Genomic DNA, 15,858 nt, shown 5'->3' with positions numbered 1-15,858 from the left:
GTGTGGTGCTTCTTCCATTTCCTGATAACTGCACCGACAGTTGATCTTTTCTCTCCAAGTTGCTTTCCGATTCTCTTGTAGCCCATCCCAGCCTTGTGCAGATCAACAATCTTGTCCCTGATGTCCGTAGAAAGCTCTTTGGTCTTGCCCATGGTGGTGATGTTGGATGCTGGTTGTTTGGGTGTTGACAGGTGTCTTTTATACAGGTAACGAGGTGAGGCAGGTGTATTTGATGTAGATAATTGGTTGGGATTGGGGCTGTGTCTTAAAGAAAGACTAACTGGCTTGTAGGAGCCAGAATACTTGCTGTTTGGTAGGGGGTCATATACTTGTTTTTCCTCATCAGATGGTTATCATTTTTTATAAATTCATATGATGTGATTTTCTGGAATTTTCTTTGGGATTCTGTCTTTCACTGTTAGAATGTACATATGATTAAAATTGTAGATTGTTGCATTCTTTGTAAGTGGGCAAACCTGCAAAATCAGCAAGGGGTCAAATACTTTTTTCCCCCACTGTATATATATATTTGGGGATGGCAAATCACCTGTTAAATTGTGTAGTTGATGTAACATTGATCTGGATGCCACACCTATTTATCAGACCATATTGTATTACATCTGCCACAGTATTGTTATGATTTAGAAAATAAAAATGCATCATGATTCGAAATCTTTTAAATACCACACTGGGTTGGCATGATTTAACATAAAGAATATCGCAGTCCAGCTTCCAGGAATTGCTCTGCTTTTAGTGTGTAGCAGATGGAAAGTGTTTAATCAGTTTCCTCCTTACATACTATAAATGTTGAACTACATTACCAAAAATTTTATTTGTACCTAATTCACCCTATAACATCCAGTTTCTTAAGTTTGAACATGTTTCTTGCTTTTTGTATTCCCAGTGGTTAAAAACGTTAGAGCTTCCAGCATTAGAGGCACAGTTATGCATACAGGTTGTAATTTGTGTATGAGATAGCAGACACACTTCACACACCATTCACTTGAAACATTTATTGAATAGGCTAGGGCTGGGTCGGTAGTTCCGCTTCCCCTTCGCCATAACGGAATTATCCAAGGGTCGAAAAAGATAGAAGAAAAGTTGCACTGTAAATAGTTGTAGTCACGTTTTTTTAAGTTATTTGTACGCGTTGCTTACTACCAAGGCCCCGTGTAACAGAGGAAGTACTTTTAACGGATTTACAAACGTTTTCCAAACCGTCGAGGATCGGCCGGGAGTCAAGTTCTGTTCAAGTTTAGCTACTGTGGAGCCTCCGGTGAGCTCTGCTGCCCCTGCGTCCTTTCCGTTAGCCTGCAAATTAAGCAGACTGGTACCGGATAGTTTGTTACTTTGCAGTCTCTGTTGTGTTGTCCAAACCAGCTTCTGGCTATGTTAATTTATCGGGAGAAATCCTATAACTTTTGTTGTCAGACTACTTTGCGTTCGCTGAAAGCTTAACGCGGATCTCGTAAGGTTGCAAGTGTTAGTATAGCTTGTCATGCTAACGTTAGCTTACACTAGCACACTTGTTGGCCAAGTAGCTAGTTAACCTAATGCTAACGTTAGCTTGCTAGCCGCCCCTGTTACTCATTTGAAGGGCATTTTTGAACACATGAAATGCCGGAATATGGGGAAATAATGGACAAGCAATGAAGTGTCAGCTTTTCATTTCTGTACGAAGTGCACTAGGAGAAGAGCAACTTCCATTATGCTTTCATTATCCTCATCTGGGCTGCTCTTTTATTCTTCCCCAGTCATGGGTTTGGACACAAAGAAGAAACTACTTCTCTTCTACGCTCAATATTTCTCAGACTAATACAAAGGTTTTAGGTAGGGGAATAAGTTGTATAAAATAAGCTGTAGTCCCTGTGGTCACAGTCTCTCCATTAAATTAACTTTAAATGATACAGTCTCTACTCTCACCCTTATTATTAGTTAGATATTGCCAAATAATTAGCTTAGTTTGTTCCTAAAATCATCTTTCAATTCAGTCACTATGGGCTGTTTATTTGTACTTCGGGTAGTAACAATTTTTAATATTAATTGTTGCCTGAATACTGAGATAATAGACGTTTCAAACGGTGTGTTGGGTTTCTCTCTGCCCCACGCTATTGTGGCCCAACTAATAGGTTTTTCCCCATTACCAAACACTAATACCACCCCCAATGCTCATGTACTCTTTGACTTCAATTGCAGTGTCATTAGATTTTCAGTTGAAAGCTCCATGATTATTATTCACCAAATTCTGCTGTATTTATAACCTTATTACAGTATGTTTATGGTCTTATGAATGTTTTCTTACAGGAACCAATTGGTGCTTCATTTTCACTTTTGCTGTCACTTTCCGCACATCCTCCCATAGTGCATGAGCACACCCGTGCCTCATGCTGATGTGAGCGCTGCCTGGCTCCCTCTGTGTTTGCCACCCTGTCCATCCTCATCCTGTGTGCCCCCCCCACCCCCGCCCCCGCCCTCTTACCCCTGTGAGGCTCACAACAACCTATAGCGATGTGTGATAACGGAGACCCTGAAGATAAACCCCCTGCCCCTCCAGTCAGAATGAGCAGTACCATCTTTAGCACCGGCTCTGGCAAAGACTCACTCTCAGCCAACCACAGCTCTAAACCGCTGCCATCTGTGCCAGAGGAGAGAAAACCTCGCAACAAGATCATCTCAATCTTCTCGGGGGCTGAAAAAGGTGCGATGAAGAGTTTGGTAGAAAAATATTTAACTTGAAAGTTATTCTTGTGTTTGTGATTGGTGTAAGCACTGATGTGTTATGCGTCATTTCAAGACGGTTTTGTTTACTCTCAGGTGGTAGAAAGAAAGATCGAGACAAAGAACGACCAGAGATCTCACCACCTTCAGATTTTGAACACACCATACATGTTGGGTTTGATGCTGTCACAGGGGAGTTCACTGTAAGTTTCCAATGCACATTTTCCCCAAGCTTTTTGACACTTGACTGTTAACCAATACACACATTTCCATCACACTGCACCAGTTTGACACTATGTCATCTTTGTCATACGCAGGGTATGCCAGAACAATGGGCTCGACTACTCCAGACCTCAAACATCACCAAGTCAGAGCAGAAGAAAAACCCGCAGGCTGTGCTCGACGTTCTCAAGTTCTACGACTCCACGGGCAACGGCCGTCAGAAGTACCTCAGCTTTTCATCTTCTGGTGAGACTTGAAGTTAAATTGTGAAGTTTGTTAAGTTACCTGCAGGGTATTGTGAACTTATATCAAGATATTAAATTCTTCCAGTGGACGGAATTGGTCATGTAAAGTGGCTAGGTTTAGCCCTGAAAAATATAAATAAACTACTCCACTGTGTTTGTAAGTACAAGTTAATTATTGCCTAAAATGATTTTTTTCCTTTAGTGTTCAAATAGATAACATTTTTATTTTCTCATAAAGAGGAATTTCATCAATATTCTCTGACGTAAAGCTTTGAGTGACCAGGTAGGTGTAAAAGAGGACGATTTTGTTAGGCTTTAAACAAACACCTAGTGTAATCTGTTACCACAGGTACTTTAAAACATCTTTTGTGCAGTGGCCAAAGCAGTGGCCGGCGGCATTATTTTATCTCGTTGTCTGTCCGAACACAAGATCTCAAAATTGGCACAAACGTCCACTTGGACTCAATAATGAATTGATTGGAGTTTAGTGGTCAAAAGTGACGGTAACTGTTAGAATCAGTCAATCAATCAATTTTGTTTATTGCCAGGTATGTGCACATGCGAGGAATTTGACTCTCGATTGTACAATGCTCACGATGTGCTTACTTATAGAATAATACAATAACAGTAATGCTTTCATAAAATCTAACACAGGCTACAGTATAGAGAACACACATATATATATATATATATATATATATATATATAATCAAAAACAGAAATAGACAGATTGAGACAATAGTGCAATGAGCAGAGTGCAAAGGATGCAGGAGTAAATTATTACCATTATTTTTGTTGTTGTTGTTATTATTATGTACATGTCGGAGGTGGATGTGATATACAGGTGCACATACAAGCATACATGTACACAGTGTGAAGGAGCACAGTGCAAAGGATGCTGGAATAAATAAGTATTATGTGCAGGTGTTATGTACTTGAGGTAGGTGGATTTGGTATACAGTATACAATATGACAGTATGAACAGCTCTGAAATAGACAATATTGAATAAATGATGAGTGGTAGCCAGTAAACAGGTGGCCGATTAGAGGCAGAGTTACTGGGTTATTGCACAGGAATTGTCAGAGTGATGGCTTGTGGGAAGAAACTGTTCCTGAGTCTGTTGGTTTTGGCGGACAGTGCTATGTAGTGCCTACCAGAGTGGAGAAGTTGGAACAGGTTTTGTCTGGGGTGAGATGGATCTGCAGTGATGTTTCCTGCCCATAATTCAAGATTTGATAACCATATTTCACAGTTGGTTGGACAATGAATTGGTGACACTTTTTACTCAGAGTTCAAGGACACTGTGACCTCAAAATTTCAAACACGTTTTTGGCCATAACTCAAGAACTGATGTGGCAACTATGACAAACTTTCACACATCATATTTGTCATGGCATTGGATTTGTAGAGAATTGCTTATCCCACCTTTTTAATCAGTTCAACAATGTGTATTCACTGGAAAGTTATACTTTTTTATTAAATTCCATGTATTCACTACCTGCATTATATTGCCAAAGTTTTGGCTCGCCTGCCTTTACATATACATAAATGATATTAATCCGTAGGGTTTAATATAGAGTTTCCGTTGTTCCCATTGCTTCCACTTTGTTATAATACCACTAACAGTTGACTGTGGAATTTTTAGTAGTGAGGAAATTTCATGAATGGACTGACAGCAGTAGTGTGGAAGTTATGGTGTTTATTAATTCTACAATTGCTTAATAACTGTCGAAGCTTAAAAAATGACTTATTGCACAAGTGGCAACCTATCACAGTACCACGCTTGAATTCACTGAGCTCCTGAGAGCGACCCATTCTTTCACAAATGTTTGTAGAGGCAGTCTGCATGCCTAGGTGCTTGATTTTATACACCTGTGGCCATAGAAGTGATTGGAACAACTGAATTCAATGATTCTGAGGGGTGTCCTAAAACCATTGACAATATAGTGGATATTATGAGTCTGGACAAAGGACAGGACTGGACAGGGATGTAAACTGCAACTTCACTGGTTGGCGGAGGCATACAACCACAGGCCCGTAATTCTAGTTTCTTTTTAAAGATATTTTTTAGGGTTTATTTGTATAGGACAGAGAGAAGTAGGAATTGAGAGAGAGAGAAAGAGAGAGAGGGGACAATATGCTGCCCCAGGCTGGAATCAAACCTGGGGCCACACCTAGAAGGACTAAGCCTTGCACATGGGGCGGGCACTCCACCGATTGAGGCACCGCCGCTCCCAGTAATTCTAGTTTCTAACGGTTTCTCTTTGTTGTGTTTTTTCATTATCAGAAAAAGATGCATTCACCCCAGGGCCTCAGTCTGTAAGTACTCAGTGCTCAGTTACAAAACACATGCTGTTTAATTAGCCCAATGTTTTTTCTTATAAACAACCTTTTCTTTTACTCTAAATTAGCCTGTCAAAAAAGGCTCTGAACCCTCTTCTCCGAATATCAAAGACATTGATGATGATGACGATGATGAAGCTCCTCCTCCTATTGTGGCACCAAGACCAGAACACACAAAGAGCGTAAGTCACCTACCCTAAGTAGCCTTGACAGCAAAATGATTGTCTGTAAAATCACTTATTCATATTTCACATTCTGATGCACTCTTTGTGCATTTAAGAATAATGAATTTATTTGATTGCCTCTTGTTTGTTGTGTTGTACAGGTGTATACGCGCTCTGTTATTGACCCCATCCCTGCTCCAAGCACATGTGTAGATGGAGACACTGCCTCCAAGGCTGCAGACAGACAGAAAAAGAAGGGCAAGATGTCGGATGAGGAAATCATGGACAAACTGAGTAAATAATTAATATATCATTAATCTTACAAATCTGTTTCCTGAACAATACAGCTGTTGAAATCCCACCTGTTTCCTTTCCATATGTGATTGTTATCTGGCTTACAGGAACCATAGTCAGCATTGGAGATCCCAAGAAGAAGTACACCAGATATGAAAAAATTGGTCAGGGGTGAGTGCAGATCCACCATTCCATGTAATATTACTTTATATATATTTTCTTTCTCTCTTTTTTTGTGTGTCAACATTACATGTTTTCGAGCGTCTTCAGTGTCAGCCTTATGGAGCCAGAAACCTCAACATGATCCCAACTATCCTATGAGACCGATCGTAGTAGATTCTTTGGTAGTAGTGTTATTTTAGTTTTTCAGTTAGTAATATACAAAAAAGCACCATGTCACACCTGTGCATAATACATATGCAGACTAATTTGAGTGAACTGTTTGTTCAAATGTGCATTGCTCATCTCACTCTTGTCACAGGGCATCAGGAACAGTTTTCACAGCCATTGATGTTGCCACAGGACAGGAGGTAAAGAATGACTAATAGATGAGTTGTGGAGAAAGACTAACCAGGGACACAGCAGAGCATAGAAGTGGCGCTCATTGCGTAACAATTGCTACATGAAACGCATATTTCTACAAGAAATACAGCTTTAAAGTGAGACTATGTAACCTTTCCTGAACAGCTGCCACTGTGACCCCAGGTGACCAGAAACACAAATAAAGAAGAGTAATCAAGTTAGCAAACTGACCCAGTGCTGTTAGTTATGCAGCAATATCTATTTAAAGTTAACTAACATTAGCGTACATTAGTTAGAAATAGCCATCATATAACCAAGAATGTGTTATGTCTTCTTTCAAAACTTATGTTGTCTTGCTTTAAATGCTTTACATTAAGAAAAGAGAGCAGTCATGACAAAGAGCAAGAGAAGATTAGGAATATTACATATGAAAATACTATACTAACAATCCCCTGAGAAGAAGTAATTCATCATCATTCGTCTCTTCTCTCTTCGTGCCTTTTTACAGGTCGCCATTAAACAGATCAACCTACAAAAGCAGCCGAAGAAGGAGCTGATCATCAATGAGATTCTGGTGATGAAGGAGTTGAAAAACCCCAACATTGTCAACTTTTTAGACAGGTAAGACTGAAAGTAAAGTTACACCCAGACAGCTCTTGAAAAAAGTGAGAGTAGAGCATCCAATGATACTATAACAAATTTTAAAAAAGGACACACAAGCATGGACTGACCTGTGTGTGTGTGTGTGTGTGTGTTAGTTTCCTGATGGGGGAGGAGCTGTTTGTGGTGATGGAGTACCTGGCTGGTGGCTCCTTGACCGATGTGGTTACAGAGACCTGCATGGATGAGGCCCAAATAGCTGCTGTCTGCCGAGAGGTACGCTGCACTCTTGACAGCCATATGGAAGAAATCAAATCCTACTTTATGTGAAAGTTAGAGCCAAAAAAAAACTCAACAACTTTTCCTTGTCTCTTCCCATTTGTTTCTGTATCTGCAGTGTTTACAAGCATTGGATTTCCTGCATGCGAATCAGGTCATCCACAGAGACATTAAAAGTGACAACGTGCTGCTCGGGATGGATGGCTCTGTCAAGCTGAGTAAGTCCTTTACGTATGTCATCAGGGGCAGCCTGTTAAACTCCGATTGCTGTGTCATTTCACTGTTACTATTTATTCACTCTTCTTCATCTCCTCGACAGCCGATTTTGGCTTCTGTGCTCAGATCACTCCAGAGCAGAGCAAACGCAGCACCATGGTAGGCACGCCGTACTGGATGGCTCCTGAGGTGGTGACCAGAAAGGCTTATGGGCCTAAAGTAGACATTTGGTCACTGGGTATTATGGCCATTGAGATGGTTGAAGGAGAGCCTCCCTACCTGAACGAGAACCCACTGCGCGTGAGTGCGACCATTTTAAATCCTCTTGGTTATTTAACTCTCTTTTTATTTTTGTCTTATTTACATGTTCACCTCCAACATTTTGATGCAAAGCTCTCCCAAGTTGAATCACCTGCACCGTGAACAAATGTTAGAAAATTAAAAGTTTACTTACAAAGAATTCAGGGACACAGTGTGTAATGTACATAATAAACATCTTAATTTATATCAAACGGCTAAAGCAATTAGTGACTAATGGAATCAGTGATCTGCTTGTGTCCGACTTCGGCATAGTTGCTGAACATCTGCAGTCCTTAAACTGTCATGAGTCAACACAAAAGCAGGACAAACGCTCACAAGTCTCATGAGAGTTCGTCCTGTTCTCCACATGCACCAAGGAGAAAGCTTGGCACTAAACAGTTGACTTGTTGTTATCTGAAGATACAAATATTTCTGTCCAGGTTGTCTGCTACTTGTTGTATTCTAGTTGTCTATGAACACTGTTAATTATTTTTATTGGCCAAGTATGTTTACACACACATGAATTTGACCAATATACAATGTTGATTCACAGATTAAACTTCCTCTTCTGTGTGAACACACTTATGAATTAGATAATCCTGGGCCAACAATTTAATCTGTATACCAGTTACATGGTGTCACCCACCTTGTATGGTTTTTATAAAGTCAGTTTACTCAGCTGTCATTAAGGGCTATACAAAGGGAAAGGACTTTATGGTGGCAGTGTGAATACTGGGTTAGACAATTATTGTGAAATACTTTCATAGCAATTAAAATCAGACTTTTAAAATGTTCCCACTTTACCAGTTTGACTTTATTCACTTGCTGCAAGTGAGTTATTCCCTGAACCTTGATTTCACAGTTCTTGGTGTTCCTTTTTCTCTCCCCTCTTCCCCTTGGCAGGCGTTATACCTGATTGCCACGAACGGCACGCCGGAGCTTCAGAACCCAGAGAAGCTGTCTCCGGTCTTCAGAGATTTCCTCAACCGTTGCTTGGAAATGGATGTAGAAAAAAGAGGCGGAGGCAAAGAGCTGTTGCAGGTTAAAAATTCTTCCTGTTAATGAGATTTATTTTTTATTGAACACTTGAGTTTTAATTAAATGTGCATCTGATTGACTGGTTCCCTCTTTCCCCTTCCTTCTCGTCTCTTTGTGGATCTGGTGTGCAGCATCCGTTCCTGAAGCTGGCGAAGCCCCTCTCCAGTCTCACACCTCTCATCCTGGCAGCCAAGGAGGCCATGAAAGGCAATCGTTAGCGGATGAAACTAGCTACCCTGCCTTCCCCATGCTGTGCACAGACGTGTGCCAACCATTTAGATTTCATGCCAGACAATAGGCTGAGAGTGACTTGCCAATCTTGATGCACCAGCCTTACAAGCCCTGACAAACCTCACTGTGAAGAAGACCAAAAATATAGAGCACAACTCCACCGCTGTCCACACGAACTCTTTCTCACTCAGACGTCAGAAGACAAGTCAAACTTAAGTGCTTAGTTTCCGAGTCAGGCATAGTTATTTTGTACAACAAATCTCCTTGTTGTAAGTTAGTTTCTAGGCTTGTATTTAACTTGGAATGAAGAAGATGCCTAGTTTCTATTTAGTTTTTTTTTTTTTTTTTTTAAATCATCTGCCTTAAAAAAAAATGCAAATTGTTGCCTAATGTATTGTTGATTTTGTCAGTGTTTCTCTTCTCATGATTTTTACTACCTTTGTAATTTACCTTTTCAGCTCGTCAGTGTCTTAGTTATTTTGATACTTGAATTTCATATTTGTCCCCCTTCTTGTTATGGAGTTGGTCTCATTCAATGAACACTTGTGCTGTTTCCACACTGACTTTGTGTTTTATGGACATTTTCTCTTACTGATTTTATAGGAAACATTTCAGTGCATTTGCCATCATGAACATGTCCTGTGATTGTCTCATTCTTCGATCGCCACAGCCGACAGACCTACTGTACCAGTCTTTCCCCAGTATCATTTAGTCTCTTAATACCAGAGGTGCACCTTACAGGCAAATTAAAATGTTAGATTGACAGGGTTTATACTTTCTTCTTTATTGTTGTTATTAAAAATGACTATTGTATGTTGAAGTTTGTCCTTTGTGTTTTTCTGGACTAAATGCGCTTTTCCCATATGTATATTGTGTACGCCATAATTAGTTTGAAAAACAAAAATTAGCTGGTATGTGTTGACTGTTTCTTTTTCTCCGCATGACGACTAACAACCTTGTCTGCACACTCAAATAAATGCAACTGTTAGTGCTTTTGTGATTTGGGTGTGAACGTGATTGGTGTGCAGTAATCTCACCTTATTTTTATAAAGCCACACAGAGTGAAACAAATATGATACTAGACTAAATATATGTGGTGCTATAGTGTTAAAAACCTTTTCTATCTATACTCTGTTTAGGTTTATCCACAGTGTATGATTATCTACAGGCACAAATTTAGGATGTAGGCAGAGCTCGAGGTGTCTTTATATTAAAGAGTATATTGACAATCATTTTGAAAAAGTTGATCTTTTGTAGTCTGAGTTTACTTTGCGCTTTTATTGTGGAGGTTTTGCCCGGAAGTGTAACAGTGTTTCGGCTAAGCTCCGGTTTCCGATTCTCAAAGTGAAGCAGCTGTAACAACAGGACATAACTGGGCTTACTGTGAAATGGCATTCCACACGAAAGACAAAGACGCTTACCAAAGACTGAACTATCTTTACCAGGTAGGAAATAAATGATAAAGTAAAAGCTAACCGCTGTCGGGATGGCATTGGTAACGGTCACGTGGCTAACATGCTAGCTAACTCGCCATGGAGGTGTCTATGTAATGACGTTCCACCGGTTTTATCCCACTGCAGGCTGCACATTGTGTTTTATCTCAAACCCCGGAGAATGTGGAGCTGGCTCGTTTCTACTGCTTCACACAGAAGACCATTGCAAGACGTTTAGTTCTTAGACAGTAAGTTTATTTTATTATTATCCAAAGGCGTTTGTTTCGTCTGATTTTATTTTGAAGGCTCGCAGCACTTTTCCTGTAAAGCAACACCTTTTGTTGATTACTTTTTTCATTGTTGCATAGGGTTTCATATGTACAGCTAAACATATTTGAGAACTGTAAAACACATTAACGAGCTACACATGTTCTTACATTACCATTAACATGTTTCAGCATCCACTGCTGAACATTGTTCACGACAAATGCACCATTTCTTCCTGTTTGAGTAACATTTACTAAAAACTTAAGTACCAAGCTGTTCTGCTCAGCTGTACTGAGCCCTTTTAACAACTGAAACTATATGTTAGTGACCTCTTTTTAAAGATTTACATCTTTAGTAGGAACCAATGTGCTTTGGGATGAGAGCCACAGACAAGGTAGGTAAATCAGAAAGTATTGCAGTTGGTTTTGGTCTTTTCAGAGGATTGGTTGACATCCTTAAAACTCTAACCTGTCTAAGCATGAATATGGGTTTCAGCTGTTAATAGTTTATTTTATTGCAGAGACCCATCAGTGAAGAGACAATTATGCAAGAAGTGCTGCTCATTGCTCATCCCTGGTGTCACTGCCACAACAAGACAACGAAGTAAATCAGTTTACCATTTTTATGACACTCTTGTCTCTTTAAAGAATTTCCCCTCGGGGATGAAAGTATTTCTGATTATTTCTGATTGTCTCACTCTAGTTTTTGTAGATTTAAAGAAGCATGTTCAGAGAGACTAACCTTCTTTTTGTTGACTTTGTCTCATTAGGGAAGAAACACAAGACTCGCTTTACTGTTGTGAAGTGCCTCAGTTGTGGCCAGAGCAAGATGTTACTGAATAATCCAGATTATTGTTTATGGGTAGATCGTCCCGAGGCTCAGATGGAGCAACAAAAGCAGCCAGGTGACAACCCTCCACTAACCTCACAGAGGATGGTTTTACTAAGTGTACTGTGCTTACTTGGTCGCAGCATCAAGATTCGTACTGTGAAACCCTTCTCAATCTTAAAGATTAATAACACCGTGAGCCTAAAATTATAACGGTGTATTAGGGCCAACGTAGAAAAAAATAAATAAAAGTAAATTACAGAGCCATGGGAGTAAGGTAATATTAGAAGGGAAAAAAAATGTTTTGAGAGAAAGAGATTTGATAGAATTAAGTCCTAAAAATACGAGAAAGATTCTGGATATTCCCTGAGATTAAAGTGGTAAATTTATGAGTAATAATAAGTAGTAATAATACAAGAGTCAGTGCAGACACAAAAGGTGGAGCTTTCAGATAATTGGGGCAGATATGAGGGGCTGCAGCAAAGCCAATTGGCACCAGCTTAGTATCACATCTTAGTCATTTATAAATATTTGAACAGAAGGAAGTATCTCATAATACTGATCAGTGAAAGCAGCTTTTTATCTCGTAAATCTACCACTTTTTTCCTAGAATATTACCCCCCTACCAATGGCTGTGCTAAAAAAAAAAAAAAAGTATCTATACTAATACTCTGTTGTATAAAACTGTTATCAGACTGCACAAATTGGCTCCCAAATACATAAGAATTGAAAAAAAGTAGCAAATTCAGATTTTTCAACTCCCACTGAGGCAATACTGACTTGAGCAAAGAGTATTTCAGAACACTCGGTACTGACCATTATTTATTCTTTCTCACCCCACAGATTCAAGCCCTTCTCTTAAGAAGAAGCCAAAAGATACAACGCCTGATGGGACAGTGTCTTCTAAACCTAGTGGCACCCAGAGCACCGCCAGCACGTAACAGCAGTTACCCTGTTCTGACTGTGATAAATGAAGGACTGATATTTGTCTTTTTGTTTCATTTTCTTATTTAAAAAGTGTACTGTTATTGAGTCACTTATATCCATAATTTGAGGAACTAGATTGATGTTATTTGAATGCAAACTTTCCACGTCAGTGTTATTTCCTCAGTGTGTTTATCAATCTGTTGATCACAGTGTCATTTTTTTATGCTACCAACAGATGGCCACAATGTGGTCTGCACATAGTGGATTTCACCAACACTAGTGTTGGGTTTTTTTTCCCCAATAGAAGCTTAATGAAAACAGCTGTCAAAGATGGAAAACTTCAGTCATTATTATTTTATGCTTAATATTTTATATTGTCTGTACAGACATGTAACTTCTCCTCGAGATAAATACCTATTGACCATTAACCATTTGTTGTCAGGTACTTTTCTAAAAGGTTGAAATTTTTTTTCACATTTTCTTCTTTTCTCCTTTGTCTCCCTTTGGCACTCGGAAACGTGTCTTCTGGAAATATAGTAAATTCTTGGCGAAAATCCTTGGGATATGGCCCATATACAGAAGAAGAGCCAGAGTCATGCCTAGAAAACAGACATTCTGTAAACAGGGTGTTCCCTTACAAAGAATTGACATGGGATGGATGCACATACTGTATAATTCATTTTAATGTAATTTACCTGTGAGAGAGCCCAGCCAGTACACTACTGCATACTCTGTGAAGGTAAATCCAGAACAGTAGAAGGTGAGGCCATAGGCCAGTGATGGATTTATGTAAGCTGAGGTGTAGCCTCTGGCTGCAAAAAGAACAGACAAATAAAGCTATTATACTGACGTCATATGCTTTTAATAACATAGATGTAGACACACAAGTCTATCAAATAACACTTGAAGCAAACAGCAGTGCAGTGTATGTCAATTATAAGTTTGTAAAAGAATACAATGAAGCAAGACCCTGATCATGAACATCAAAAAAACATCAATGAGATGTCCATTGAAACAGGTTAATATCTAATGAGCAAACTAACAGTAATACTGTACTTTCTTCTCTTCTATAGTCTTTTAGGCCAAATTCATAAATACTAATAATGGATACATTGAAGTAGGTCAGGTGGAGGAGGAAATTAAGGTTGCACATGTGATTTAGGCTACCATGTGGGGGGGTTACATAAAACTTACCTGTGTGGGACAGGAAAGTGAGGAGGATGGCGATCAAGGGCACCCGGATTAGAGCACATCTGCGTTGCAGGTTCAGATGGACTAGGTGAAAGATGAGCGCGCAAACACACTCTGTAAAAAAACCCTGAAGCAAAGTGACCAGCAGAGACGTGCTGCACTCTCTAGCCATCAGGGTTTTGATCATGTGCATGTCTGTCAGCTCCAGACTCCAGTAGTAAACCGCTACAAGAAGGGCTACATGGGCCCCAAGAAAATGTGCTGCAACAGCAAGGAGAGTGGGCAGAGTGGTGGCGTCGAGCTGCAGGAACTTCATCACAACCAGGGTGGGATTCCCTGTTGCACCACCGCAGATCACGCCGTGTGTTAGCAGCACCACGAACAGCATGGTTACAGTCACATCAGGACCCAAGCCCCCGGCCCACTCACCCACCTCCACAATGGTCTGCACCTCCAGCCAACATGCCACCAGCATAAAAGAGGACGCAAACTCCAAAATGAAGAAAAACCGTGGCCATTTATTAAGGAGTGTTCGAACTGAGGCTGCAAAAATCACAACAGCCAGGAAGTATCCGAGAGAGGCATTCAGTCCAGACATGGCTCAGATTAGATGTCCCTCCTGTGTCTTTTCAGAAAGAACTGTAGGTTTGACTAAACAACCATCTGTCAACGTGGCACATGCAGAAACACATTTGTTATCAGAGACACGTCAGGTTTTTATCCCACAAACACCTGCCAAAATACACAGGCCATTGCAAGGTCAGGTCAGGAAGCTGGCCTTCATTTAGTGGTCATGTATAATTAGATCAAAGCTTTGGTTAGATGCGTCTTTTTTCTCTCTACAGGATAACATATACTATTAATGTTATTTTTTTTTACGACTACATGGCTAAAGAGTAATAAAAGTGCAAATTAAAACATATTCCACTGTATTTAAATGTTTAGAGGTTTGCTGGTTAATAGTCAAGTTTGAGTGGATGTGTTGTTTTAATTTTAAACTTACTTTGGCTTTTGGAGGATAAGTTAATGATATGCAACCTCACAGCAATGTGATTTCAACACTGAAAGTATGTTGCATGACTCCGCCTAATGTCTTTGTTGCGCACAGTTTGTTCTATATTGAAACAATCACATTATGGATGTACAAAGAATTTGACATTAATTTTATCCAAAGCGACTTACAATTGCTATATGTCAGAGGTCACACGCCTCTGGAGCAACTAGGGGTCTTAACACATTGCTTCATTGTGGAATTGAACCCGGTTCTCTCACACCAAAGGCATGTGTCGTATCCATGTACCATCACCACCCTATGACATCAGCAATACAGCATCTTTTCAATGACAGTTGTCTGTATTATAACTCAAAGCTGACACTTTAATTTGAAATACCATAAAATGTTTTGATTGTTTGTCTGCTGTGTAATTAGTGAACAATTTAAACTGTTACACCAACTGCAGAGAGCAATCTGTCCTTCAGCACAGGTATGACACACAAGTAATTTTTTTTTATCTTTCTCTAAAAAGAAATAGAAAATGTATTATTATATATGCATTCTTTTCAATTTCTCGGTAATAATAGATGTCTTGTTGAATCTCTTAATTTGTGTCCTGCTGGAACTTCTTGTACTGCACTCTGGATGGAGCATGCACTGTCCTCTATCAGACTTGATGTATTTTGCTGTAAAGATAAACCAATGGGTTTAAATATATTTGCTCGTCTTCCACCCATCTCTTATGGGGAGGTGCTGCATTTTGAAGATATCAAGTTTGGTCCACAGGCAACGCTACTCTAAAGCAGCACACAGAACTGCTCCTATAGTCTTATATAAACGTTTAATTCTTTTCTATATTAAAATACACTATAAAGACAATACTCTTAATTGGTTGTGATGCCACCATCGTTAATGTTAGTAACACCTGTGCTTTTCCAAATGTGACCAATCAAAATGAGAAAGCAAACAAATTTATGCTTCCCCACCGCCGTTGGGCAGAGTGATTGAAACAATCTGAAGCCATTGTACACCATTCATCACAGTG

The 15,858-nt window shown here is 39.7% G+C and overlaps 3 protein-coding genes across 5 annotated transcripts; 2 read left to right on the top strand and 1 right to left on the bottom strand.

Annotated features, from left to right (window-relative positions):
• Positions 1-1,019: 1,019 nt before the first annotated feature.
• On the top strand, positions 1,020-9,993 carry pak2b (p21 protein (Cdc42/Rac)-activated kinase 2b). Of its 3 annotated transcripts, none has more exons than XM_046049511.1 (15): positions 1,020-1,276; positions 2,363-2,698; positions 2,815-2,921; positions 3,036-3,186; positions 5,474-5,505; positions 5,598-5,711; positions 5,855-5,987; positions 6,095-6,158; positions 6,469-6,517; positions 7,018-7,130; positions 7,268-7,385; positions 7,507-7,606; positions 7,708-7,904; positions 8,808-8,945; positions 9,074-9,993. In XM_046049511.1, the coding sequence occupies exons 2-15, from the start codon at positions 2,509-2,511 to the stop codon at positions 9,158-9,160; spliced, it is 1,593 nt and encodes a 530-aa protein (XP_045905467.1). In that variant the 5' UTR covers positions 1,020-1,276; positions 2,363-2,508; the 3' UTR covers positions 9,161-9,993. The 3 variants fall into 3 exon arrangements, with proteins under 3 accessions (XP_045905467.1, XP_045905464.1, XP_045905466.1); XM_046049508.1 differs by having other exon boundaries at positions 2,305-2,698; XM_046049510.1 differs by lacking the exon at positions 1,020-1,276 and adding an exon at positions 1,516-1,830 and having other exon boundaries at positions 2,305-2,698.
• Positions 9,994-10,456: 463 nt separating this feature from the next.
• On the top strand, positions 10,457-13,056 carry rpp21 (ribonuclease P 21 subunit). Its single transcript, XM_046049513.1, has 5 exons — positions 10,457-10,618; positions 10,754-10,854; positions 11,394-11,476; positions 11,643-11,777; positions 12,545-13,056. Exons 1-5 carry the CDS (start codon positions 10,562-10,564, stop codon positions 12,640-12,642), a joined length of 474 nt encoding a protein of 157 aa, XP_045905469.1. The 5' UTR covers positions 10,457-10,561; the 3' UTR covers positions 12,643-13,056.
• Positions 12,867-14,489, bottom strand: aqp12 (aquaporin 12). The gene is made up of 3 exons (XM_046049512.1): positions 13,823-14,489; positions 13,324-13,440; positions 12,867-13,227 (listed from the first exon to the last, which is right to left on the bottom strand). The coding sequence occupies exons 1-3, from the start codon at positions 14,415-14,417 to the stop codon at positions 13,100-13,102; spliced, it is 840 nt and encodes a 279-aa protein (XP_045905468.1). The 5' UTR covers positions 14,418-14,489; the 3' UTR covers positions 12,867-13,099.
• Between the last annotated feature and the right edge of the window lie 1,369 nt (positions 14,490-15,858).

This window comes from Micropterus dolomieu, linkage group LG05, assembly GCF_021292245.1.
Source record: "Micropterus dolomieu isolate WLL.071019.BEF.003 ecotype Adirondacks linkage group LG05, ASM2129224v1, whole genome shotgun sequence".
NCBI lineage: Eukaryota > Metazoa > Chordata > Actinopteri > Centrarchiformes > Centrarchidae > Micropterus > Micropterus dolomieu.
The sequence above is the reverse complement of the archived record's forward strand: the minus strand, read 5'-3'. Positions and strand labels throughout refer to the sequence as shown.

Bases quoted from the DNA above. Each gene is read 5' to 3' on its own strand.
- pak2b (XM_046049511.1), top strand. From the start codon at position 2,509: ATGTGTGATAACGGAGACCCTGAAGATAAACCCCCTGCCCCTCCAGTC. The intron at 5,988-6,094 runs GTAAATAATTAA...TCTGGCTTACAG, and splicing joins GGAAATCATGGACAAACTGA to GAACCATAGTCAGCATTGGA. The intron at 7,131-7,267 runs GTAAGACTGAAA...TGTGTGTGTTAG, and splicing joins ATTGTCAACTTTTTAGACAG to TTTCCTGATGGGGGAGGAGC.
- rpp21 (XM_046049513.1), top strand. From the start codon at position 10,562: ATGGCATTCCACACGAAAGACAAAGACGCTTACCAAAGACTGAACTAT. The intron at 10,619-10,753 runs GTAGGAAATAAA...ATCCCACTGCAG, and splicing joins GACTGAACTATCTTTACCAG to GCTGCACATTGTGTTTTATC. The intron at 11,778-12,544 runs GTGACAACCCTC...CTCACCCCACAG, and splicing joins GGAGCAACAAAAGCAGCCAG to ATTCAAGCCCTTCTCTTAAG.
- aqp12 (XM_046049512.1), bottom strand. From the start codon at position 14,417: ATGTCTGGACTGAATGCCTCTCTCGGATACTTCCTGGCTGTTGTGATT. The intron at 13,441-13,822 runs GTAAGTTTTATG...TTCTTTTTGCAG, and splicing joins CACTTTCCTGTCCCACACAG to CCAGAGGCTACACCTCAGCT. The intron at 13,228-13,323 runs GTAAATTACATT...TCTGTTTTCTAG, and splicing joins CTGGCTGGGCTCTCTCACAG to GCATGACTCTGGCTCTTCTT.